The sequence below is a fragment of the Theropithecus gelada genome, chromosome 12 (assembly GCF_003255815.1).
Source record: "Theropithecus gelada isolate Dixy chromosome 12, Tgel_1.0, whole genome shotgun sequence".
NCBI classification, from domain to species: Eukaryota; Metazoa; Chordata; class Mammalia; order Primates; family Cercopithecidae; genus Theropithecus; species Theropithecus gelada.
Window position 1 is genome coordinate 34,467,480 of NC_037680.1, and position 27,200 is coordinate 34,494,679.

Below are 27,200 nucleotides of genomic sequence, written 5' to 3' on the forward strand. Positions count from 1 at the left end.
CAATAACTACTGTCCTAAGTTTGACAGATGTATTATTACAAGCTATCAACAATAACTACTGTCCTAAGTTACAAAGGCAACACACATGTTAAAGACTATTTTGCCTCACAGTCATCATTACCTTTTCCAGGATAAGTGTCCTCAGGAATTTTTTGATATCTGGGCACAGTTGCAAATGTCTAGTTGGTGGTAACAATGGCAAGATTTAGGCTACATGGATTCCTCAATATAGAGTCCCCTATTCTTTTTCCTTCCTATTCTGTAAACTTTGCTGTCTGACCAAGATGGGCCAAAGGAGGCCAGTGTGACATTCAAAGAGTTTGCCAAGAATGACTGTCACCAGGAAGAGGAGCGTCTTCTAACATGGAGAACTCAGTTAGGATATGAGCACTTGATTCTTGACTGTGATGCACATTCTTAGAAATCCAAGCATTTTAGGAGGTGTCTTGTATTTGCTGCTGTTTGGCATTTGTAGACATTTTAGGTTCTGATTCGCCTGAAAGCCATGAGACTATGTTCTTGAAGCTCTCACCAGCATAGAACTTCAGTCGATTGCTCTGGGAGTGAAGGGAAAAAAGATCAGGATGAAGTTATCTAGTTTTCTAGATTTTTCCATCCCCAAAGTGAAAAGTGAGAAGCATTAGCAAAAGTAGTGAATTCATGCCTTTCTTGGCAGAGACTGCGTTTTCTGAAAATACTATGCTATATTATTCCATGTGGATTAACCCCTGATTCAATAAATTTTACCAACAGCCTACAGTTTAAAGAAAGAGGCCCTGGGAAATAAGTTTTTTTAAAAAAAAATTATCAGTCCTTCTGTGTGAACTGGAATGAGCAAAGTTCAGATAAAGGGACATTCTGAGGTCCTGACTTTGGATGCTTTCCTAACTTGTGATGACAAAGAATGAAAACAAGTTGGTGAGGGGTTGGATGGAGAGGGGAAACTGAAATGTTTGAGAACTGGACGTTCTCGTATGTATTGGACACAGTTTTGAGAAGACCTGGTAGGCCTGTTATAGAAACCAAAAGAGGACTTGTATCCGTATACAGTTTTCTCAACGCAAATAAGCCTGTTTACAACATCAAACCTGTGTTGGGATCAAGGACAAATGTAAGGGAAAGGTTCTCACCGATAGTTAACAAGCTAACCAACCTGGTCAAAGAGCTAGGATGGCACACCATCAAAGGGGACCTATCTTCTTGAGAAAGTTCTGCTCTGAGAGCTGGGCTGTGGTATAAAAGGCATGTCAGGGAGGGCATTTTTTATTTGATAGGAAAATTTAAAACGCTAAAGGAAAGTTTTTCTTAGCAATTTCACAGGAAAACCTAAGTTTTAAGAGAGGGTATCATTCTAACTTGGAATTGAACTATTATGACTAGATCTATAATAGCAAGTCACAATATTTCTCTTTCTTGACATCAATTTAAGAGTGACTATTCACATAGTAGAGAGAATGGCTTCGGTTATACCTGCCTCCAGTAGTTCCATGAGATCTGATAGGAATATATATGTTGGGTGAGTAATTTTGATTTTCTAAATTTGTTTTGATCAGATGGATGCTCCTTAGATTTTGTATTAAATGATTAGATAATGGGCCTCTACAGTTATCACTGGATACAGCTCATAAAACAATAAAAACAATGCAAAATGTCTTTTCAATGACATTTTTACTCCTTAATTTTGGGGGTTAGGGGTTGGCTCATCTAAGAAAATGGGGCAAAATAAGTCAAAAAAAAAGCAAAAATTTAGCCAACCTTCAGTAGTAAACAAATTCAAGGTTCAGCCTGGGACTCACTATAGCATTCAGCCCTTAATTCCAAGACCATGCGCTGCAATTGAGAAATAATTAAAAGGGTCTCTCAGTGCCTGAGGGAGGTTTAATTGTGTTGCAGGATATTGTGGAGTGATTTAATATGCTTCGTGATGGACCTTACAGAGAATTTACTTCTGAAATACCATTTATGTGATTAATCTCATGGGTAGATATAAAATTGCTGAGGCTGTCTACAAATTTAGCTCCAGTTCCTGCCCCAGGTTAACAGAACACAACAGAGCATTAATCATCATGAGGCATAAGGAGATTTTGATGGTTCCCTCTGATTTCCTGAGAGTTGTGTGAAATGTCTTGCTCAGAGCCTCCATTATATCAGCATTTCAGAAAACACTCCATTTGCCCACCCCAAACAGAGGTAGCCTCCTGCATGTTCCCTTCCTCAGGGAAGCCCAGGAGAAAGAGAAAAAGAAAAATTATGAAGACGAAGGTAATGGCAAATGGAAAGACTTCTTCCCAGCCAGCAATTTCTTTTGTTTGGCAATATTTAATACTCATCATGTAGTGTAATTTGTCATGATTTACTAAAAAGACTATTATCTGTATTAGGAAAGGAAAAAGAGTTTGAAGAGAAAACAACACGTACAAACTTATTTAGTAAAAAGTATATATTTTGGAGAAATCAAAGTATTGCAAAAACTACATTCATATTGGGTAGAAATTTGGTGTGAAATCCCAAACAAACTTTTTCTTTGGTACTGACAGAGTGATCATCTTAGAAGTGCTGCTTGATGAACCCAGTGAAACAAGACACTTCTATAGGCAGTCCCCCAAATTTTCTGACTGAGAAATCATTAGACAGTGGGCCAGGGCATCAAGGAAAAGTAATCCTAATGAATTAATTTGTTATAATACAAGTGAAAATAATTAATGGCTCTGGTGGTTGGAGAATTTCTCCCCGGAGATAGGAAGAGTGGTATAGATGAGTGATTTTAAAAACACCAAAGCCCAGGTCTCCTTGAGTAAGTCAATCCGAATTTCTAGAGATAGGGTCTAGGAATTAAAGTGCCCCTGGTGGTTCTGATATGTAGCTAGAGTTTGGAATCACTAGGGTAGAGGAATAAGACTCTTTTATAGAATAATGATTCATAGATTCAGCTGGGAATCCAAAGGAATATTTCCAGGTCGTGAAAGTAGTCTTGGCAGAGTGAAACAGAAAGAGTAATAGAATTTGGAAGAAAAAGTGGATGGCAGTGTTTGTCAAACTTTAATGTGTATGTGAATCACACAGAGTTTGTTAAAATGCAGATTTTGATTCAGCAGATGTGGGGTGGAATCTAAGATTTTGCATTCCTAAGGAGCTCCCCAGGTGTTGCTGATGCTGCTGGTTCACTGACCACACACTGTATAACAAGGGACTAGGGCTAAATTCTTGCCTCACAAGAGAAGAAAGGAAATGTCCCTTTGCTTTGAGATTTTGAAGCTTGTTCTGTAGTAGTAAAGTGCACTAACACCATGGAATACTTTATTTTGGAAACTAGGTATGTATGACCCAGTAACTAATTAAAAATCTATTACTCTAGATGTTTTTGAGAAGGAAATTAATAGTATTTTGTTCTACTTTCTGAACAGTTCAATTTAATTCAACAATAGAATTTGTTAAAACTTAGGGATTCAAGAAAGATATTTGAGATAGCTTGCCTCAGGGGATTCGCAGTCTTTCTAGGGGGATGGAAACTTAACTACATTACAATGTGAAATGCTATCTACCAGCACTAGCATGAAACAAATGCTTTGGGAACACAGTAAGAAAAAAAGTAATACTGACCAAGGAGAGAAGATGCTTGGAAAAGCCTTTATGGAAGACGTAATATTTGAATTGGACCATGAAGGAAAATTGGAATTTTGGTAGGTGAAAAGTAGAAGAAAGGAGGAAGGATGTTTGAAGGACAAAGGCCTGAAGCAGGGGTTCTCAACTTTGGCTGTACCAAAGATCATTTGAGAAGATTTTTAAAATACTTAAATTTTTTAGATTTAAAATACAGAGTGTCTAAATTAATTAGTGCCTGGTCAACGGTGTTTTTTTTTTTTTTTTTTTTTTTAAAGCTCCCTGGTAATTTTAATGCACAATCAAAGTGAGAATCAATAAAGATATAGAAAGACACAAGGCTTGGTAAAATGTTTTGAAGTGTATGGAATGAAAAGCATGTGGAAAGGCCAGGCATGGTGGCTCACACCTGTAATCCCAGCACTTTGGGAGACTAAGGTGGGTGGATCGCTTGAGGTCGGAAGTCTGAGACCATCCTGGCCAACATAGTGAAACCTCATCTCTACTAAAAATACAAAAAATAGCTGGGTATGGTGGTGGGCACCTGTAATTCCGGGTACTCAGGAGGCTGAGGCAGGAGAATCGCTTGAACTGGGAGGCTGAGGTTGTAGTGAGCTGAGATTGGGCCACTGCACTCCAGCCTGGGTGACAGAGCAAAATTCTGAAAGAGAACAGAAGAGAAAAGAGAAGAGGAGAGGAGAGGAGAGGAGAGAAAAGAGAGAACAGAGAAGAGAAGGCATGTGGAGAGAAATGGGAGGAACAAAGAACAAAGAAGTCCCAGACAGTTCTTGGCAAAGACGTCTTGACCCACTGTGGTGTGGGGGTAGATACCTTTTATCACTGATAACTCTAGTGGCATATGATTACTACCCAAATAACCAAAAGCTACAAATGATATCCTTCATAAATATGAACTGGATTGAATTAAGGTCATTCTTATAGCCGTCATCAGCTCACTGTCTTGCATTTCGTGGTATTTTACAAAGAAAAGAGAGGAAGGATTGGTGTTCTAGCTGTACTGCTGTGATGGGGGTTTGAGCCAGGGCCGTGGCCACTGGGTTGGAAAGAAAGTGGTGTATTCAGCTTGGTTGGTGGAGTCCTCAATGGCAGTGCTATTCAAAGTGTTGTCCACAGACCATCAGCGTCAGGACCAATGAGGAGTTTGCTACAAATGCAAATTCGGACACACATCAACAACCCGCTGAATCAGAATTTCCAGAAGAGGAGTCCACGAAGTGTCTGGCTGATTCTTATGCATGCTACACTTTGAGAAGATAAAATAAAATACAAATAATTTACTCAAGTTTGCACAATTAGGACATATATGGTTGAACTTGTACTGGAACCCAGGCAATCTGAGTCCACAGCCCAGTAGCTTATATTCCACAGCCTCCCATGCAAAGAAATCAGATGACCATTACAATCAGAACTGAATAGAAATGGCTGTTTTGTAATTTACTGGTTGTTAATCTTGCACAAGTTTCTCAACTTCTGTAAGCCTTGGCTTCTTTGTTTGTAAACTAAATTATTAATCTTACCCAGCTAATACAGCAGTTATGGCACAAATGATTTAATGAATTTGTTATATGCAGTTTTCATGCCATTTTCATGCTTAGTGCTATGCTTGGCACATAGTGAGAGCAAATATTCGCCATAATTATTGTTATACTGCATTGCTTCTCAATGAATAATTTAACCCTAAAGGAAGGTTTATGTTCAGACTTTCTTTCTTGTGAGCTTTCTCTCAAAATTCTTTTATATCTTCTTTGTGTAATTTTTTTTTCCAGAAAAAGGTTTGTTCATGTTAAAAATGCTTACTTGGATTCAATGGATGAAGACATTCTCTATCACTTGGATTTGGGAACAAAAACACACAATCTACCAGCAATGTTTGGAGATGTAAAGGTAAAAACATTTCTAATTTCAGGAAAAATGATTGAGTTTTTTCTACTAATTTTTCTTCTTACCTTGCCAAAATAATCTATACACCATTGGCTAGTGAAGTCCCAATAGGAACTAAAGTCACACTCATTCTCTGAAACAATTTGGAATGTGTATATCATGAACAATCATTTCCACCCCAACAAGACATAAAGGTTCCCAAACTAAATCTAATGCAAACATGTTATTTGACTACTCTGGTCCCTGGAGATAAATACAATTTTATTGACAATAATGCTGGGTGTTGAGAATTCATTATGTTTTAACAGATTCAGCTCACTATTTAAAATCTACATTTATAGCTTAATCTCACTAGTTCTCATTTTATTAAATCATAAAAATAACTCAACAAAACTAACAATATTATTTCACTTCTGGAAAATAATCATTATCTAATATTTCATATTAAGATTTTGTTTCATAAGAAATATTTCATAAAAATTATTTATTAACTACATAAAATTGTACTTCTGCATTATTTGTTTTATCTGACATGTATTTTAATTATATAAGCAATTTGTGTTCCTTATTTAAAACAGGGAATACAAAAAAGAATATGATTTTTAAAAAACACCCAGTAGTCCTACCACCTAAACATAGACACGATCAACTCATTTATTTCTTTCAATCATTTTTAATGAATAGACTTTAAAATAGTTGTAACTATATAGCTGCATTCTACACTTTATCATTTAGCATTACATCATTAACATTTCTCCATATTATTACATTCTTTTGAAACATATCATTTATGGGTGTCAAGTGGTGTACCACACATTACAGAGATTATTATTAACTTTTATGCTAAAATATTTTCCATTATAAACAGGACTCAAATGAATATTTTTGTACCTGAAGATTTTCTACATTTAGGTCAGTTTGCTTAGGGTGATTCACAGAAATGCTCAAAGAGACTGGATTTTTAAAGAACTTTGTTTTCCAAAAGACTATATATATTTACAGTTGCACTAATGGAGAATCGTGCAGTTTTCATCTGACTTTTTCATTTCTTTGGCAATTACAATAACAAAAATAAAAGCGTCACATGTACTATCTCACTAACATCTGCAGATTTAGCTCTTTTAGGTGGGTTTAGCAGATATTAACTCTCCATAAAACAAGAAAATTAAGTTCAGAGAGGTGGAAGAAGGTTACAGTTACACCACAGAGTGGTGGCGCTGAGACCTGGACCAAGTTCTTCCAAGTCCAATCTCTAGGGTCCTTGCTCATTGCACTAGGAGGACCCTTTGGGTCACAGTAACTCAGGATTGTCCATAATTATTTAATCCTAGCTCTTTCACTTACCCATTGGGTCAAGAGGCAGGTGAGAAAAGGGGAGGAAGAAGAGGGGGAGGTTAAGAAGAAGGAGGAGGAAGAGGTTGGAGGCAGAGGAAAAGGAAGGGAACAAGAAAGTAAGGAGGGAGAGAAAGAAAAAAAGTTGGAAAATGAGAAGAAATCGATCTACGATGGCTGTGGTCAGTAGGTGCTGAGTGGCCTTCTCCCACTCCCTCTCTCCTAGGCAGGAAAGTGTGAGGGTTTGGGTGGGTGTCCTCCCAGCGAGGTGACCCACCGTTTCTTCACTCCTCTCCAGGCTGCGCTGCTTGCCTTTGTGTCACCTCCCTCTATCTTGTGCTTCATCTTCTCAATGTAACCTCTTCCCCTGCTGCTGTTTTGGTTTACTTATGCTCCAGGAGTCATTGATCAAAGCGGTTTTTAATACTCAATAATCAGATTGTACCAGAATTCAAATGTTAGATTTGAGGTTCATGCCTCACAATAATATCCCAGGACCCTTGTCTAGAGATGACTCTGATTAATTGAAAGACTTTTCATAATTAATGAACTAAGACACATAGCTGGTTAATACATTTAAAAGACTTGAGACATGTATTTGAGGCAGAAAGTGATTTGCTATCTACATATCTGGGTTTCTGTCTCTCTTCTACCATTTATGGAGTGCTTTCTATATATCAGACTCTGTGTGGCACGTGCGAATGGTACAGTCAGTCCCCACAGCAACTAAAGTAGTTATTATCTCCACTTTACAGATGAGAAAACCCAGGCTCAAATATATACATAGTGTTATAACATATATATAATATATGTTTATCTGTAATAGGCACAACACAGCTGGCACGTGAAACAACTGAGATTAAAACTTAGATTTCTCTGATTAAAAAAAAGTAATGGCTCTTTCTCTGTTCAAACAAAACAAAACAACACAAAAACAAAAATAAAAGCACTATGTTTTAGTACTTTTTAGTACTCCAAGTATTAGTTTCTGGGAAATCATTGGGTTGGAAAGCTTTGTTTTAGAGATAAAAATAAAGGGACTCACATGTATGTGTCTCTCTCTCTCTCACACACGCGCGCGCACACACACACACATAGTTGTCCCATCTCGGTTATAATCCCAGGAACCAGACCTTCACATCTCTTCAGATTTTGTTCAGCACTTACTCTCACACACTGTTTATCATAACCACTATCCAACCTTATACATTCACCACCCACCTGGTTGTGAACCTTCAGTAAATTATCTTTTGGATACAAAGATATGCTCTGTTTCAAACCTGTTTATCCCATCAGAGAGCAACTCTACTGATTGAGCCACTTTGATGAATAGGAGGCAAAAGAGAGAGAGAGAGAGTGTGTGTGTGTGTGTGTATGTGTGTGTGTGTATAAATTGAGGAGCAGGTAACCTAGTTCCAAATGATCAGAACTGGCCATTTAACCTGAACTAGAATTTTTTCAAGGCAGCAGGTAAAGTCTGATTTATTTTCATAGATGGTTTCCTCAGAAACTTGCCTTCCTCCAGCCATGTTCTCCTCTTTGAACGAGAACATTCTACATTCAATTTCTTGAGTCCCTTAAATCTCAGGGCAGCCGTCCTGGCTCAGAAAAGAGGACATAATCCATCAGTACCTGAAAACTCAGCCTTGTCTTCACAGAGATGATAATAATTATTAATAGCATTATCTTCAAAGAAAGGAGAACTCTGGGTATATAAACTTGAAACTTCAGACTCCAGCAATCGCTCCCATTTCCTTCATATTCTTACCATATTTAAAAATTTTTGCTATGTGCTACTGCAAAATCTCAGTAGCTTAATACAAGTTAAGTTTACTTCTCACTCATATTAGGTACAAAGTGGGAGTTCTTGGTTGATGGATGGTTTCCCTACAACTGATGATTCAAGGACCCAGGCTCCTTCCATTATTGTGACTCTGTTTCCTTCAAGGCATAAATTGCTGTTTCCCAGTGTGTCAACATCTGTCCAGCAGATGAGAGTGACAATATGTAGGGTCACCAATACATCCTCCTTGTAGGATAGGAGATTTCTATGGGCTAGGACTGGAAATGGTACCCATTACTTCTGCTCAAATTCTAGTCACTGGAACTCAGACATATGACCTTGTCTAACTGGAAAGGAGGCTGAGATGTTAAGTTTAGCTGGGTGCCCAGAAAGAACGGCAAACTGTTTAGGTGAACAGCTAATCAATCTCTGCCACACTCACTAGAAAGATTCAGACAATTAATACATACGGTGGAGGATCCTTAGGAGTTATCTATTCGATATCAACATCCAAATATGTCTTTTATAAAATCACTAACTGATATCCTCTAATCTCTCACTAGAAATTTCTAGTAATATGTAAAATTATTACTTTATAGTACCATATAATATGCATTTTGAATGTATTTATATTCCCTTGTTAATGTAGAAAATGCATAAGATGCAATAGACCAGATTCATACAACATGGCATAGTTAAGACTTTTAAGATACTAGGGATATCTAAAGCTGAGCTTTCTTCTGGCAGTCATTAGCCAAAGTCCTTAACATATTTTTGTAATGCCTCTGACTCCTTCCCATTGTGTTTCTAACTTCTTTGATAAAACCAGGACAATTGATCGTTTTGTTTGAGACAAAAACACCGTAAATGTCACTTAAGGTCAATGTTGGTTGGTGGTCTTCAGCCATATTTTACTTCTCATTAAAGCAGCCAGACTGAAAACTGTGTCCAGAGATGATGTTTAGTGAGTCTGGTTTAGGAGTAAGGAAGGCTTTAAAAACCAAGCTGCTTCTGTCTGTGCATATGATCTTTATGTCTCCAGAAATATTCAGAAATTCCTGTTGATTATAGCAACATCTACAGTTCAAAGGAGAATTTAAACCACAAGCTATTCTAACATCTGTTTTGGTTTTATGGTCAATCTGAATAGTTGTAATTTACATTCGCTGGCACCACACAATGAGGTTATTTTCAAACTACTGTACTGTGTTTTAAAAATTTCCTCGGACTTAGATCGTGAGCCAAGTCTTAACTATCCACACCAACAAAGAAGAAAATTCCATGAATTATTAATAACAAGTTTAAAACTCACCCGAAACCATGGTCTTAACCTCTTTGTTACCAGTCTTTATGGCTGACTTCTATTGCAGTTCATTACTAGCTTAAGGCTTCATCAGAGAAACTCATAAGAAGGCAGAGAAACGACAATGTTAAGGGTAGAAGAGAAGCAGAGGGCCTGGATACAGGGCTAATAACACTGCTAATTGCGAAAGAGTGTAGCTCAGGAACTATTGCTAAATGGAAACAGGATGCATCATGTTATCAGACCACCCAATAGTTAGAGTAAATCATTTGTGAATGGGGCCACCTATTCTATAACCTCAGTTAGGTATTTCATTAGACAGATATTCTTTATCCCTGTGATGGACCTCGTCAGCCCTCCCAATCCTCTGTCCAATGCTGCCCACATCAGCTAGATACCACCAACTGCCTTTTCCTTACTAGAGGACTCAGACCAGCTTCATTTGTACTAAATTCTGCAATATAGGAATAGTAAGCAAGTTCAGAAGCAGGAATAGAAAATTGCTACATGATATATAAATTAATGGTTACCATTTGTCCATCACTGAGAACGTGTCTGGACTTGTGCAATGTCCTTTGCCATATGCAATCTCACGTTCTTCTTTCAAAACTCTCTGAGGGGTACTGTGTTTTTCCTGTATTGGAGATGGTCTGAAGCACATAGCTTATTTGTGTGACACTGAGCAAGCTTCTTACTCACTGATGGGGTTGGAGTTCAAAGCCAGCTTTACCTAACCTCAAAGGGTAGACCCTCGGCTATGTTGTCTTCCCTCTCTTTGCATTTTCCTCGCCACTTACTTCAGAATCCTAGAGGATTTGGCTCTTGCCACCTTGCTGTGGCCTGTGCTTCCTCCTGGGTGTGAGAGTCTGCCAGTGCTCACTCTCTTGTTGCCGACCCCTAGTGCTTCTCTGCTTCTCTCCCTGGCATCTACCTCTCCCATTCCTGGTCCCTGGGGCTAGTGTACCCCTAAACAGACTGTTGTATGAGTAACTGCCAGACAATTGTATTGCCATCTTCTATTAGACATCCCTGACTGCAACACCTATCCTAATTTCAGAGAAGGGAAAATGTGAATAAAGCAAAAACAAAAATAAATCACTGGAATTGATGAAATGCCACAGGGAGATCCCACATTTACAATAATAAGGTTTGTTCCATGAGAATTTCTTCTGAATAAGAAATTTAAAAGTCTTGAGGCCGGGCGCGGTGGCTCAAGCCTGTAATCCCAGCACTTTGGGAGGCCGAGACGGGCGGATCACGAGGTCAGGAGATCGAGACCATCCTGGCTAACACGGTGAAACCCCGTCTCTATTAAGAAATACAAAAAACTAGCCGGGTGAGGTGGCGGGCGCCTGTAGTCCCAGCTACCCGGGAGGCTGAGGCCGGAGAATGGCGTGAACCCGGGAGGCGGAGCTTGCAGTGAGCTGAGATCCGGCCACTGCAGTCCAGCCTGGGTGACAGAGCGAGACTCCGTCTCAAAAAAAAAATAAAATAAAATAAAAAAAATAAAAGTCTTGAAATGATTCCTTTAAAAGTTTAAGTTCACATAATCCATTTCACAATACAAATTTATGATGGGGGATGCGGAATCAGAAAACATACCTAAAACTGGTAGTTCTCCTTTTGCTCTTGTATCACTTACATGCTGTGGCCTCAGAACTTACATCCTAAGCATATGTCATGGTAATGCTCAACAATAGCTGTCTATGTCAATTTAAGATGCTGGTTGGTGTTCACTATAAACAAAAACACCAGGAAACACCTCCTTGAATAATATGAACATTTATTTTGATTTGTGATTTTTTTTTTTTTTTTTTTACTAATTTAGTGCATAAAACTTTCCATCTGTTGCCTTATTTACAGGTTGATGCAAAATAGCTAATTCATGGAACATAAACCATGACATCTACACACACTCTTAAGTAAATTAACTAAAAAGTAAAATAAAAAATTAGAGTTGAAACTGACCCGTGGTTCTTATCCCAGTTACTATGACAGGCCCTTGTTTATTTTTATTAACAGTTTGTCTGTGTTGGGAGCCTAACAGAATGAAAGCATTTGCACTGTTTATGCACAAGGAGCTTGGGTTGGAGGAAGCTGAAGAAGACATAAAAGACATCTGTGCTGGGACAGACAGATATTGTATGTACAAAACCGGGCCTGTGCTCACCATCAGTGTGAGTATCCATGGTTGCATTTCAGCTAGTCATTGCAGGCTAGACAAAAAAGTGGGAACTTTTACATGCAGGAGTTCTTTTTCCCTCCTGCTTTGCATTCTTACACAATTAAGCTAGGTGTCCAGGTATGAGTTTCTTATTGGAAAAAGCCTCCAGGGCAGAACATAGCATGCAGCATCATTTTTGTTTATTCGTTACCACTTAGATATTCAAATTAGGGGGAAAATACTCAAAGCACCCCTCCTTTCTCTTTACTTTGTAACTGGTTAACACCCCTCACTCCCCCCACCCAACGGCAATTTTCATTCCTCTATCCCTTACCCAGCTTTGGGAATGTTGAGCTTTTAGTACACATAGGCTAATTTTCAGGACTGCTAAAGTGCTGCTGTTTAACACCATAATACGCTCGCTGAAAAGCTGCTAATGCATTTCTACTGAGCTCTTGTGAATTACTGTCCTGCATTTAGAACATGTGAACAGTTACGGAAGCACACAGTGTCCTAAGACAAAATGAAAGGGGAATGATTTGCAGTTTTAGGGAACATGCAGACCATTTCCCCCTTGGACTCAGCTGGGCACACACTGATGAGGGCGTAGGTGCATAGGTGTCCAATTTGCCTTCCCATGTTTATCCCTCTGCACAGGGCTGTATTCCGAAGCAATAACTCTGAAGCCATCACATTTCTGGGCAGTGCAATCCTCATAAGAGGTACAGGCAGGCATGCCAGGGGACAGGGGAAGAATCTCCTGCACAGGGTGGCAATTCTAAGGAACTGAGCTATAAGTGGCTCCTACCAGAGGGAATAGGCATCATCCATGGATTGCCCTACAGTGTGGACGAGCATTGATGAAAACCTGGGGTAAAGAAGAGAAAATTATGCAACAACAATGAGGCAGCTAAATTGATCTCCTCTCTGGGCCAAGAGAGCCTGAAACCTGTTCAAATGGGAGAATCCATTCAATTATTCGCTTGTGCATTCAATAAACGATTACAGAATATCTACATTAGAAGGAAGCTGAATATCCACTGATCTTGGCAAATTTTTTCTTACCAACATTTGCTGGACTTTTAGACGATAACTGTTTTTTTGTACAGTAAATGGAGAAACACAAAAATGTTAAGTTTCTTAAAAATGTGGCACTGCCATAAATAAGCAGTAAAACTTCAGAGGAAGAAATGAAAACAGCAATAGACTGATCCTGCTGTCCTGTCGGGAAAAAGACCTGAAATATGTGTCATGCCAAGGTTACCAATTAGAAATGGGCCTTACTAGGCAGGCAGGGGACTGACAAGTGTGATTCCTTCTTTGAAAACTCTTTCTCTCCAGTAGCGGTTGAATGGGGTGCATGTGTGTGAAAGAGAGCACAAGTCCATTTGTCCTTTCATCAACGCGTCACATAATAAGTGACAATCATTAACTTACTAAATGTCTGAACTGAAAGGACTCTGAGAGATCATATAATAATTCATCTTAATTATAGTAAGAAAATTAGGTAAGAAAAAATAATACTGAGAGAGTTTATTCATTAGTCACAGAGGCAGTTCCAAAGTCCCAGACTTGTTAATTTTGGATATACAAATCAATACAAGTTTGATTCCTGGCTCCAGGATGCTTACTAAGCATTTGAAAGTCAGGGCATATTCAGTGGGAACCAGAAAGGGGGAACGCAGAGGTTCGAAATTTCCATAGCTCAACATTCTTGATAGAAGGAGGAAGTTCAGGTGAAAACATCATGGTCACGGCCAGTGGTTTTCCAAAATCTTTGTATCCAAGAGTAGGACACATTGAGGAGCACATTTGACTCTCTGCTGTCATGTCAGGAATGAAGTTACTACCAGTTTTAAATTCAGTTCCAGTTTCTACAAAATTACAGAATGCAAGATCTTTCTGGAGGGTTATTAGGACATCATGTGGCCACGAGGAGTTGCTAAATCCTCCAGCCTGTGTTGATCCCTTTCCTGTTGACATTGATTCCACTGTCCTGAATACTGAATAAAACAGGGTTATGGTCATGATCTATAGTAATTTAAACTCACTTCCATGTTCAGTATAAGTTTAAAATTGTGAAGTGGGGAATCTAGCCCACGTTTCTACCCTAGTACCTTTCAAAGCACACAAAATTAAAAGCAAATGAAATGGATTCACTATTTCATTTAGTATGGTTGAAAAGGACTCTTGATTTGGCGGCCGAAATTATATTTCCTCAAAATCAAGTCAATCGTGCAAAAAGCTCTTTTTCAAAGGCTCATCATGAAGAGCCCAGTGGGAAGATGGGAAATGGCTCTGCCCTGACACACCTGTATACCATACCATCCCCACGTTCTGCTCTTGCTGATGAGGGCCAAAGTCAACAGAACTGGCAGCAAGACGCCTCCCTCTGATCTTCACAGATGGACACATCTGTCAGCATGTCATGTAGGCGCCAGTTAGGGAGGACTTACGTTTTCCTCAGCATTGGCAAAGTCTTAATGATTATGTAAATTTATCTGAGGCCTGTTAACTTGTAATGAAGGAAGAAGATATGTCCTGTTCATGTATCACTTTGCAAGATGTATGAAGACTTTCTCTTTCTTTCAACAGCACGTCATGGTCATCCCCTCCATTTCTATTATGCTTCATGAACTCATCACATTACTCCACCATGCACGGTGCTGCGATGTCACCATTATTAGAATTGGCACATCAGGGGGAATAGGTGAGACGGATTGATTTCTATTAGAATTGAGTGATCCTTACACACGTGGTAGCTGCCAAAATATACCATCCTATTCAGAGCCCAGCAGAAGCCCAGATGGGCTAAAATGTGTCAGAAGGCTGGACTTGAGGAAATTCAAGGAAATCTGCCCACATTGCGTTTTTCTTTTCTTCCTTTTTTCTTTATTGAAACCCACAGGGAGAGATCTCACTGCCTATTGCAGGATGGTCTTAGGTGTTTATAAAGGGAAGAGTAGAAAAGTTGCTAGAAGATGTGTTTTGAGGGTAGGGGTAAATTTCAAGTCTTAGGAATTTTTTTGTTGTTGTTTTTGTTTTTGAGACAGAGTCTTGCTCTGCCGCCCAGGCTAGAGTGCAGTGGTGCAATCTCGGCTCACTGCAAGCTCCGCCTCCTGGGTTCAGGCCATTCTCCTGCCTCAGCCTCCTGAGTAGCTGGGACTACAGGCACCCGCCACCATGCCCGGCTAATTTTTTGTATTTTTAGTAGAGACAGGGTTTCACTGTGTTAGCCAGGATGGTCTCGATCTCCTGACCTCGTGATCTGCCCCCCTTGGCCTCCCAAAGTGCTGGGATTACTGGCGTGAGCCACCGCGCCCAGCCAGGAATTTTTTAAAGTAACAGAAATAAGTGTGTTCAAGTAAAAAAAAAAAATCACAAAAATTTCCCAGTTTCATCAGCTAAGTGAGCAAACTGCAAAGCTCTTAGAAAAACATTGCTTTTTGCCCACATCAGTTACTACATCACCTCTACTGGCTGTATCTTTTCCTCATCAGTACACCAGAAAGAACCCAGGCCAGGCTTTCAGGGAAGGCTTAAGTGATGCTTCCTAAAGTTTTCACAGAGCCTCCTGACCTTCCTTCTTCTTTGGCTTCTCAGGCAGCTGTAAAGAGGCCTTGTTTTTGCTTCCAGAATGTGTTGTGATGAAGTTTTGAGGAAACGTCTTCTTCTTCAGCTTTTTCTTAAGGAGCACATCTTGTCAGGGTATGATTTTACCATGTCACCAAAATGCAAATACAGACTGCACATGGTAAATGGAGAAGTTTGGTTGACAGGGCGATAGAACTGAATGGGCATTATAAAAAGGGCTGAGATTTGGGAATAGAAATGGTTGTAGAATTAGACATTTAAGGAGCAAAAAGGGATGTGAGAAATCCTCACACAAATAGCTGGAGAAGTGTTGTGTTCAACATCACAAAGCCACCATGGCTGAGCCATGCGTCACTAGAAACCATACACACTGGAAAAGATGGTGGCCTTTCCACAGCCGTGGTCCAGGAATCAAGTCCAGCCAAGGCCCTTACATCTGGGAGAAAGTAAGACCTTTGTGGATATCCATCCAGAGAGAGAAGTAGAGTGTTAGCAATAAGTGTTAGATCAGGCATCCTTCTAGATTGTAGTTTATCCAATACCCCAAATAATCAGTAGTAGGGAACTACTCATTTGGGCATGAATTTCAGATAACATAGCTATTAAAGTTGCTCATAATTCTTGGGTTGTGGGTTACAAGGATCTGCCTTCAGAGCCCACATTCATGCATTGTAAAGTCCTGACTGCTACGATTACCACTTGATATTAATGAACACCAGCATGGGCAAGGTGCTCCGATGACCATCCAGCTCTTGATAATGGTCTTTTATTTCATGGCAACATGATACATACAGCACACAATGAAGGCCCATGGATGGTGGCAAATTAACCCACTGTGCTGGTATAGACACCTTCATTTTGAAGTTTTATCCTTATTAAGAACTCTTAGCTTATCAAAAAGTTGTATTTGCTTATTTTGTTTTAAGCAGTTTTGCATTTGGAGATGAAAGATGTACACAGTATTATGTTGCTCACATGATCCCTTCCTACATGAGCCAACACACCTTGATAAGCATAAAGTACTCAGTTAAATAGTACGTTGACCTTTGAGAAACCTTAACCATGACACAATACACAAACATTTAAATATCAGGATGGCATATAAATAACATTATTTTTATGTATATGCTTTCAACTTCCCTCTCAATCACTTTCTTAGGACATTGTAAACAATTCAAGGAGCCACTTACTTGGATTGTTTAAAAAGTATCTGGCAGGGCACGATGACTCACACCTATAATCCCAGCACTTTGGGAGGCCGAGGCAGTGGATCACTTGAGGCCAGGAGTTTGACAGCAGCCTGGCCAACATGGTGAAATCTCTACTAAAAATATAAAAAATTAGTTAGGTGTGGTGGTGTGTGCCTGTAGTCCTAGCTACTCTGGAGGCTGAGGCAAGAGGATTGCTTGAACCCGAGAGGCGGAGACTGTAGTGAGCTGAGATCACCCCACTACATTACAGCCTGGGTGACAGAGCAAGACCCCATCTCAAAAAAATAAAAATAAAAATAAAATAAAAAAATAAAAAGTATTTCACCCAACAAGGACCTATTATCAGTGGCCACCTTGGGTCTGTAGTTGGATCCTCTAAAACATTTTGTAATTAAGTCTACTTTGATCAATACCAAAATTTATGCCACCCTGAAGGATAAGGCTATACTCTATAGCACGGATTGTCAAGCTTTTTCTGTAAAGGACAAGATAGTAAATATTTTAGGATTTGCTGACTGTGTGATTTCTATTGCAACTTCTCAACTCTGCCACTAGAGCTTGAAAGCAGCTATAGACAATATGTAAATAAATGGGTGTGGCTGTGTGATAATAAAACTTTATTTACAAAGACAGGATTTGGTTTATGAACCATAGGCTTGCAGAGCTATAATCTATGGCATCTTTGTGAAAACATTCACTCATTCGACAAATTGTTATTGAGTACCTATAATGTGGCAGGCACAGAGCTAGACCAGGAGAGAGCAGTGAACAGACACAGTTCTTGTCTTTATAGAGTTTACGTTCTATCAGAGAAAAAGATAAACAAATGGGTAATTATAAAAACTGTTAGGACAGAGAGAGTCTAGGGCATCTATGAAGATAGATCTTCTTATTCAGGCTCTAAATAGAAATGAGACTGGGTCAGAAGCTGGGTCAAAACTGGGCCTGGGGAAATTTAGTGTAACCTGTCTGTGTTGCCTTTTAATTTTTTCATTTGTTTGCTTCCCTTCTGTGGATTCAGACCTTTTTCAGGAAGTAAATTAAGCTGACACCTGAAGAGTGACTTGGTGTGTGATGAAAAGGTGGGGGGAGGATGAGAGGGCATGCCAGGCAGGGAGACTAACAGTTGGCAGAAAACAGTTTCTTAAGTAAGCCCAAGTCCCTTGAGCACCCCAGACTTTGTAGCCATGGAAGGTCAGCCAAGAGGCCTGATTTACATGGAGTCGGGGAGGGAACAAATGTGACAAGAATCAGAAGAAAAAGAGGATAGAGATGCAAAGAAATTACAGTAATCAAGAAGTCACGAGAAGATTAAATATTAAGAAGTCACATCACTTTATGAAAGCTACTTGCTGGCAGGCTTATTTATTTTTTTCCTGACCTAATTTATTCAGATTTGAGCCCAAAGGCTGGCACTAGTTTGCATGTCCAAGAGTCATGTTTGTCTTGAAATCTAAACCCCATCACATTGTAAATGTGCATTTGGAAAGACAACAAATGTAAATGCCTCTTCTGAATGTTACTTAATTGCATTGGGAAAAGAAAAAAATTTTAAAGTTGAAAACAGGGAGACTCATTAGCAGCTAGCATTAATGTTCGCAGAATTGGTTACATATGCTATGTGTCAAAAGTAAACTCTAAATGATATTCTTCTGTAATCATTTATTATCACATTGCAGGGATTGCACCAGGGACTGTTGTAATAACGGATATAGCTGTAGACTCCTTCTTTAAGCCCCGGTTTGAACAGGTCATTTTGGACAACATCGTCACCCGAAGTACTGAACTTGACAAGGAACTATCTGAAGAACTGCTCAACTGTAGCAAAGAAATCCCCAACTTCCCAACCCTCATTGGACATACAATGTGTACCTATGATTTTTATGAAGGTGAGAACAGTTTATAAACTGGGAAGGCAACAGAAAAATGCCAGCAACTCTTTGTTATTCAAACCCATAATTTATATTAAAAGCTCTCCTTTAGAAAATTAATATTTGTGGATTAAAAAGGAACTGAAACAGCCTTTTTTTACTTACTAAAGCATAAAGACACAAGGACATAACGAGCAGCAGAGAAACACCCAGAATGAATTTATATTGAGGGTGAATTTAATCCTCCAAGAACAAATTGAACACTAAAATGTAATTAGTGATGTTCACAAAATCTTATCTCTGTTGATGCCTTTAACTTAGATTAGCAGCTCTAAGAGAAGGGAAGTATACTGATTCTGTGTTTCTGCCATTCGTCTGTACCTTAAAAGGGATTCTGTCCCCAGGAAAGAGTGGGCCAGAAAATGGGGAGAAATGCTTGGGGAGGAGGTATAAATCCCACTGGATGGTGGGATCTGAGTGGGGTTTTGTCTCTCAGCCATGAGTAAGGGGTCCCCAGACCAAGTTTAGAGACAAATGGAAGGTGACTGCTATGTAGCGGGCTTGCTACTAGAGATGAAAGGCCCAGGGGAAGAAACCTTCAAAGACAGACCCCCGACTTTTCTCGTCCCAGAAGAAAGAATCTACATAGAGTTGGTACCGTGCCTTGAAGGGCATTCTGAAAATCTGGCAGTATAGTTATATTCTTTTCAAAAGCCATACTATTTCATTATAAATTATTTTTATTTTCCCTTTGGATCAAACTTAAAATACGATATTGAATTTTGAGAAATTATGTTTGGAGACAGGCCATATTATCTATACATTTGACTTCCAGTTAGTAAAGGTGGTTTTACCACATACTTGTAAAATAGCAGGGCTGTTGGGGTCTGAAAGGGCTGAGACCTTCTGTTCAAGCCCACTGACTCACAGTCCCTCCATCTCGAGGGTCACTCACTGATATGTTAAGCAGAGTTTGCAAATGGCAGCTTGTTCAAGTCAATGTTTCCTTTGGCCTGCACAGCATTTTTTAAAATGTGAATTATTTTGCCAACATTTACAATATCTGGAGATGTTATATGAACATCCACATTTCTGGCTTTTTGAAAGAACTAACATTTAAAAATGTAGAATATATGCATGGCAGCCTTGGCAAGCCCTGACCCACATCTGGGGCTACGTTTGCTGAGGCGGGGGTGAGGCTGCTCCCCTCCGACCAGACACTTGCGTCGGCATTACCTGCGTGGCTTCTGCGAGGTCTTGTTTGAATCAGCTTAAATCGCACTCTGTCAGAGGTGTCGGCAGGCAGCTCTAATGAGAAGAGAAGGAACAAGGGGAAGCAGACTGCTGGTGTGAAAGTAGTATGAAAGAGTTAGAGGAAAGGGAGAAAAAGAGAGGAAAGAGTACCAAAAAGGGGATTGTGAAAATAATGGATGGCAACCGCGTGCTATTAGGCCATTTGCTTGAATCCAGGCCTTTTCAGGAGTGGGGAGGCATTAGAAGGTCTATTTCTGGGTGTGCACAGCGTACAGGAGGAGTAATGACATCAGACTTTCCTTTTCTTGCTTCTGCCTGCACGGGAGGATACAGGTGAAATTCAGTGACGAATGAACACTGGGAGCAGCCTGGAAAGGAAAACATGATCACAAGGGGTGGCATGCAGCCTGAGAGGTGTGCGGAAAGGGGGAAGGCGGACAGTGTCGCAAAGGGCATAAGGAGAGGCGCAATGTGCAAACACTGTCCTGATCCTCAAGTAGCTTAGTGTCTGGAAGCCTCTTTTTTTCTCCCAGCACCGGTCCCTGGGCCATTCCCCAGTCATTCGAGCAACCTGAGATTTTCCTCAAAGGGCAGCTCTCACAGCAACCCGCCGCTTCCTGATTTGCCTGGGCACAGTGCCGGCTACCGTAGCCACTCAGCAGTGACTGACGCCAGAATTGAGGCCCTCGGCCATGGACGCTCCTTTCTACGTATGAGACTCCTGAGCCAGGGACAGCCTCGTTCCATGGTCCTCCGGTAGGAAGGGTCACACAGCTCAGTTTATCCTACATGGGAAGCACACTGCAGAGTTAGAGACAGCTGCGGAGGGCTCCAGCCAACAGCAAGCCTCTTGTGATGCCACTGACAGTGGGGTGGGACATCAAGTCACTAAATGTTCTCCCCTCTCTTTCAGGCCAAGGCCGACTAGATGGAGCACTGTGCTCCTTTTCCAGAGAAAAAAAGTTAGATTACTTGAAGAGAGCATAAAAAGCTAGCGTCAGGAATATTGAAATGGAATCTACAGTGTTTGCAGCCATGTGTGGACTCTGTGGTCTAAAAGGTAAGCTTTTCATGAATGCTTAGGCTCAAATTCTTCTCTTTCATGCAGCTACTTTTACACTTTAGGAGAAGTAAAAGGGGTCCAGCTATATACTACCTTGGGCTGAATGCATGACTTGTAATTGTATATAATATACATTATCTCATAATATCTTGTGAGTGGCCAGGATGTTATTCCTATTATGCAAATAAGGAAACTAAACCTCAAAGGTCAAAATCAAGTTGCCCAAGGTCAACAGCTAGTTGGTGACGTGTTCAGGCCTCGACAGCAAGTTCAGTTTCCTTCATCCTGGTAGTGGTTGGTAGTTTCTATTACAACTGAATTTATCGAGACAAGATACAAAAAAAAAAATTCCTAAAATAGTCCATCAGTCATAATTTTAAATAGCACGGTCAGGGAAGGATGGGAGGAGAATGTGCCACATGGCTATCTGGGGGAAGAGCATTCTGATCAATGCAAATCCAAGGCCACAGGCAGGAGGAGCACTCAGGGAGAACTGGAGGAAGAGGGAAGAGATCAGGAGGGGAGAGGCAGTGGTGGAGAATGGTAGGAGAGAGGGAAGGTACACAGATTGTATAGGACACTGTGAGAACTCTGGGTGAAATGGAGAGCTTTGAATAAAGAGGTGGCTGGATCTGACCTGTGTGTTAACAGAATCACGGTGGCTGCTGAGCTGGGAAGACCCGAATAGGGTGAAGGGCAGAAGCAGGGAGAAGAACGAGAGGGCGAATGCAGTAGTCTAGTGAGAGTTGATGGACAAAGTGATAGCAGCGGAGGTAGTGAGAAGTAGTCAGATTGTAGAAACATTTTGAAGACAAACCCAGCAACATTTGCTGATGACTTGATGTAAATTTGGGGAGAAAGGCAGGAGTTAAAAGCGACATGTTTATGGCCTAAACTACTGGAAGCGTGAGGTTGTATTACTGGGATAGAAAAAATTGGGGTGAAGATGTTGGGGTAGTAGACATCAAAATGGAGGCCAAGCAAGCAGGTGAATTTATGAATCTGGAGTTTAGGTGGGTCGTTTGGACTGGAGACATAAAATTCTAAGTTGAGAGCATATAGATGGCATTTAAAGCTATGCAATGGATAAGATAATGAACAATGAGTCTAGACACAGATGACAAGAGCTCCTTGCTTAAACATCAAAAGTTAAGGGAGATGGGAGAGACCAAGGAGGAGTGGCTCATGAAGTTGGCAATATACCAGGGAAGTGTCGCATCCTGATATGCAGAGAGGAAGGCTTCAAAGAAGTAAAGAATTCTAGCACAATAAAGCTTCATTTTTATCATAAGTGGAATTTGCCTTGCAATACTTGTCCTTATAGTCAATCAATTTTAATCTATACATTACAAACAGAATATATGTGGTCATATTTCTAAGAATGCGTTTTACAAAAAAGCTAAGGAGATTAATTGTCGAAGTACTATCCTTAACTACTTGCATCTGTCAGAATATATGCACATGTAAATTATTGGTAAAAATGTGGGAGGAACACACAATGCATTTTTGTACTTTTTTTTTTTTTTTTTTTTGAGACAGAGTCTCCCTCTGTTGCCCAGGCTGAGTATAGTGGTGTGATCTCAGCTCACTGCAACCTTTGCCTCCTGGGTTCAAGCGATTCTCCTGCCTTAGCCTCCCGAATAGCTGGAATTACAAGCTTGTGCCACCATGCCCAGCTAACTTTTATATTTTTGGTAGAGATGGGGTTTCACCATGTTAGCCAGGCTGGTCTTGAAATCTTGATGTTAAGTGATCCGCCTGCCTCGGCCTCCCAAAGTACTGGGATTACAGGAGTGAGCTATCACGCCCAGCCCATCTTTGTACTCTTTTGAAGGTCATTGCTAATACCCTCTTTTAGAGAACAAGAGCATCTGCTTTTCTCTCTACAAGTTAGTGACAGTGGGAAAGCAGCACCCCACACAGCCCACAGGGACAACTGGATTCAGATGTTTCTGCTCTAGGAAATGCCTCCTCACGTTTATTTATTATATAAACAAGTGATCACTTGAGTCATGTCTCCACCTAATATGTAAGTGTAACATAATCTGTTAACCACTTTATTAATAGTTAAATATAAAATGCCGAGATATCAACATGTTGCCTTTGTGAAAACTGGGTGATGACCAGCAGTTCTTCCTTAAGAGGCACCAATTGGCAGCCAAGAAGAGTTCTAGGCTTGTGGACCCTGGACTCTGAGTCTTTCTTTCTCTCTTTAGAATGTTGCAGAAACCTAAGTGAAGTTATTCTAAGAGCCTTTCTGTCCTTGCTGCAAATCTTTGTGACCTTGGTCTCTCTGCTACCTGCAGGTTTCCCTCCTGGATACTTTCTTCTCTACATTTCTGTAGTTACCGGCCCCCACTGCATTTTCTTTCTTATGCTGCTGCTGGACCTGCTGGTAGCTGATTTTCACCTGCAAATAGCTCTCTCCCAGGCCACTGCTGCAGCCTTTCATGGAGTAGACCCCTTCTAGACTGCCAACATTCACACTAAAGGCTGCATCTGCAGCTCTGTAGTTCTTGGGAGTATTTCTATCTGAATGTCTTCATGGTGCCAGGGGCTCTTTATCTCCCTCAGATATTACTGTTTTAAAAGGTGGATTCCTGGTATGCTGCCCCTTGGAAGATCAGCCACCAAGTATAGAGACGAAAACCCCATACATAGGATGCTATCATATTCTCTTCTTTCATTACTACTTCATAACATCCTGTTCCTGTAACACTGAAACTTGGAAGCTGGCACCTGGCACCTTCTGATTTTAACCCATTTATAACACACTGTGTGTGAGCCAGAAAAGCTTGCTTGGGGAAGGGCTGAGAATGCATTAATGGACAGCTGCTGAAACAGAGAAAGTTAGAGAGGGCATCCAATGGTAAGCAACATGGAAAAAAAGATTTCACCTGGCACTAAGAGCCCAGGGTCCATAGGCATGTCTCCGCAACCCCCTCCCCGCCACTGTTAGTTATGGCCCACCCTAGCCTGTTTCACCAGACAGCCTTCTGAGACCTCTTCTGTTCCTTTAGTACTACCAGATGACTGGATAACCAATCTGAATTCATACTAAGGTGATGGCTTATAAATAACAATTTTTTACATAAACAAGGGTCTTCTAGAGAACCATTGTACTAATTTAGATGAATTACTCAGAGTTTGGACCATTGCAGAAACAGATCTTTCTATATCTACTTAGCACAAGGAAGCCTTGGGTCCATGTGGATTACCACTTATTATTTTTGCAGTTAGTATTACACATCTCACCCTAAATCTCACCTCCTCAAAAAAGTCTTGCATGACTACCTATACTCACTCACTCACAATGGTGTCATTCTATTTCATTTATCTGCATCACATTTACCACTACTGACTATATTTCCAGTCTGTTTGTAAATTAACTTATATATTATTTCATGCATATTAATGTGTGAAGGCCTATATTGATTATTTCTCTCCATTAGAATATAAGTGCCATAAGAACAGGGACCTTGTTTGTCATTGCTGTATCCCCAGTACTTAGAATATTGCCTGCCATACAGGCTTTCAATATTTACTGAATGAGTGAATGAATGAAAAAAAAAGGGCCACTAGACTCTTTTTCACCATGGAAAATGGCCATTGCAAACTTTAACCTTCATTCCCCAGCCATATAAGTGGCTTAGAATTGTCTAAAAGACTTAAGAGTATCTCCTAACTGTCCACAAAAGAGGAAGTAAAGCCTTAAAGTCAAGCCTCCCTTTGCTCTAAGGTCTGTACAAATATTTATTTTGCTAGATCTACAACCTCTGGGTTTTTCAATATTTGATAGGTGGACAAACTACCTGTAATAAGGCCACTGACACCCATAAGTCACTGCTGCTATCCGGATCTCATTATCTTAGAAAAGAGAGTTGGAAATCCAATGCTGTTTTAACAAAGATTCAGGTGAAGGGAAATAGTGGAATTCACTCAATTATTCCAAGGCTAAATTGTCAGCATAAGGTAAACCTGTACAATGGAAGCACTGTGTAATGCTCAATAAATGCATTCTCCTGTCACTTTATAATATGCACATATCTGTGTCTCTCTTAAAGCAAAATCTACTTTAATTAAGCCCCAAACATTCTGGTTAAAGATGATAATCCTCTTGTACTGTGAACTTGTGATAAGTATGTTTAACTTGCATTCATGTTTTAAAGACAGTGCTGCCTTTTGACACAGGCTTGCATGACAATATATGAAGCCTAATATTTGTCTAAGCTTAGGTTCTGCTTAAATCCTCTTCTATGTCTAGTTGTTTGCAGCACTCACAGTGGCTTTTCTTTAAAGAATTCAGTGTTATTTCCTTGGACAGACACTGGTAACTTAGGGAAATATTTAGTCTTTATAATATTATCTTAATGCAGTTCAATGAGAGGGAGCAGAATCTTGACTTTAATTCCATGTTTATATTCTTCTGCTGTTCCCAACAATGAAGGATATTGGACTCTGAGAACTACATGAGGATCATTGATAAAGGTAAAAAGATACCACAAGGATTAAAGGTTGTAATCAGTTTGGAGCTAGAGTATTTCTTAACCCTAAAATGGACATAAATCCAGATTTTGAAAAATCCTTAGGCCGGGGTACAAGGCGACCAATTGCTGTGCTCTTCACCTTTACAAGAGAAAAATAGACTGTAGCTCAGGAAGGTTAAATAACCTTCCCACCTTCTCAGAGCTGGGAAACAGGTGAGCTGGACTTTGAACCCAGCTCTGCTGACTCAGGCCCCTTTGCACCCTGCCTGCCATTTCTTGCCAGCAGCCTCCCCATGGAGACAACACGGTCATAGTCTCTGGACAGAAGAGCCAAAATGTGCACCACTAAAAGTCAATGCAGACTTTTCCATTTTAAGTGTCGTGAGCAGATAGTTGCACCACTGCTACAAGCAAACCCTAAGGACTGAGCACATACCAATTGACTTAGTGATGGGATCAAACAAAACATTAAGCAGATACTTATTTACTAGTATGCAGAGCCCTTATTTTGCCAAGAAAATCAGTCACTGTAGCTGGAAAATCAGGTATAAATGGTACATAATTCACTTATTACTTTTAGAGGGACAAGATTTTTAAAAAATGTTTCTTTTTGCTTTGTTTTCACATATTTTAATCAAAGTCAGTGTCTATAGCTTTGTTTCATTCATTTTAATTCCACCCTCCTAGCCTCTATTCCACTCTTCCCTCCCCACTGCCAACAACTCACACATTAGAGATTATTTAGGGCCATTGATTCCACCCTGTCTGTGACTGTCATTATCTGTGGCCCTCTTTTCCCCTGCTCTGGCCCCAGGGAGGCCATCTGGATTCCCCTGGTGAGCCTCCCACCCCCCACCTCCAGTAAGTGCGCAAGGCTCCATCCTCTGCCTATCCTGCCACATCTCTGGTTAAGGGTCCCACATCTGGCAGAAGCCCCAGTCCTCGAGGTTACCTCTGGACCTGCTGGAGAAGACAGCAGTTTTTTGAACTAACCAAATCATGTGAAGCAGGTAAGTTGAGGATGTAGACTTGCAAGAAGCCTCTGAGATCTAACCTGCTCCTTGCTCAGAGGATGAAATGAGGTCTAGAGAGTGTAATTGACCTGCCTGAGGAAACAGATAGACTGAAACAGAGATGAACTAGAATAGAGATCTCCTGTCTCCTGATCACCACTCTCTTCACTATTCCATAAGGTGCAAAAAAGTACTGTATTCATCTATTGAAAGATGACCTGTACTGCCTGTGTTTGAAAAAGCATTTGTGGCAGCTTTCAATGAAAGAGGAATGCATAATAATATAATTTAAACAGAAGTAAAAAAAAAAATAGGAGGCATTTATTTAAGGGAATAGATAGGAAGGTATCCTTTTTTTATTTTTATTTTTTGAGACAAGGTCTCTCTCTGTAACTCAGGTTGGAGCACAGTGGTATGACCACAGCTCATGCAGCCTCCACCTCTTGGGCTAAAGCTATCTTCCCACCTCAGCCTGCAGAGTAGCTGGGACCACAGGTTCAAACCACCAGTAATTTGTGTGTGGGGGGTGTGGGTTTGTTGTTGTGGTTGTTGTTGTTTTTGCAAAGTTGAGGTCTCACTTTGTTGCTAAGGCTGTCTTGAACTCCTAGGGTTCAATCAATTCT

The 27,200-nt window shown here is 40.3% G+C and overlaps 1 protein-coding gene across 1 annotated transcript in view; it reads left to right on the forward strand.

Annotated features, from left to right (window-relative positions):
* Positions 1-1,287: 1,287 nt before the first annotated feature.
* UPP2 (uridine phosphorylase 2) overlaps positions 1,288-27,200 on the forward strand; it is a 30,737-nt gene continuing 4,824 nt past the window's right edge. Inside the window, 7 exon segments of the mRNA XM_025404386.1 lie at positions 1,288-1,516; positions 5,388-5,505; positions 11,943-11,955; positions 11,958-12,097; positions 14,680-14,794; positions 18,569-18,778; positions 20,928-21,074. Of these exon segments, the coding sequence (XP_025260171.1) occupies positions 1,455-1,516; positions 5,388-5,505; positions 11,943-11,955; positions 11,958-12,097; positions 14,680-14,794; positions 18,569-18,778; positions 20,928-21,074 (805 nt within the window). The 5' untranslated portion in view covers positions 1,288-1,454.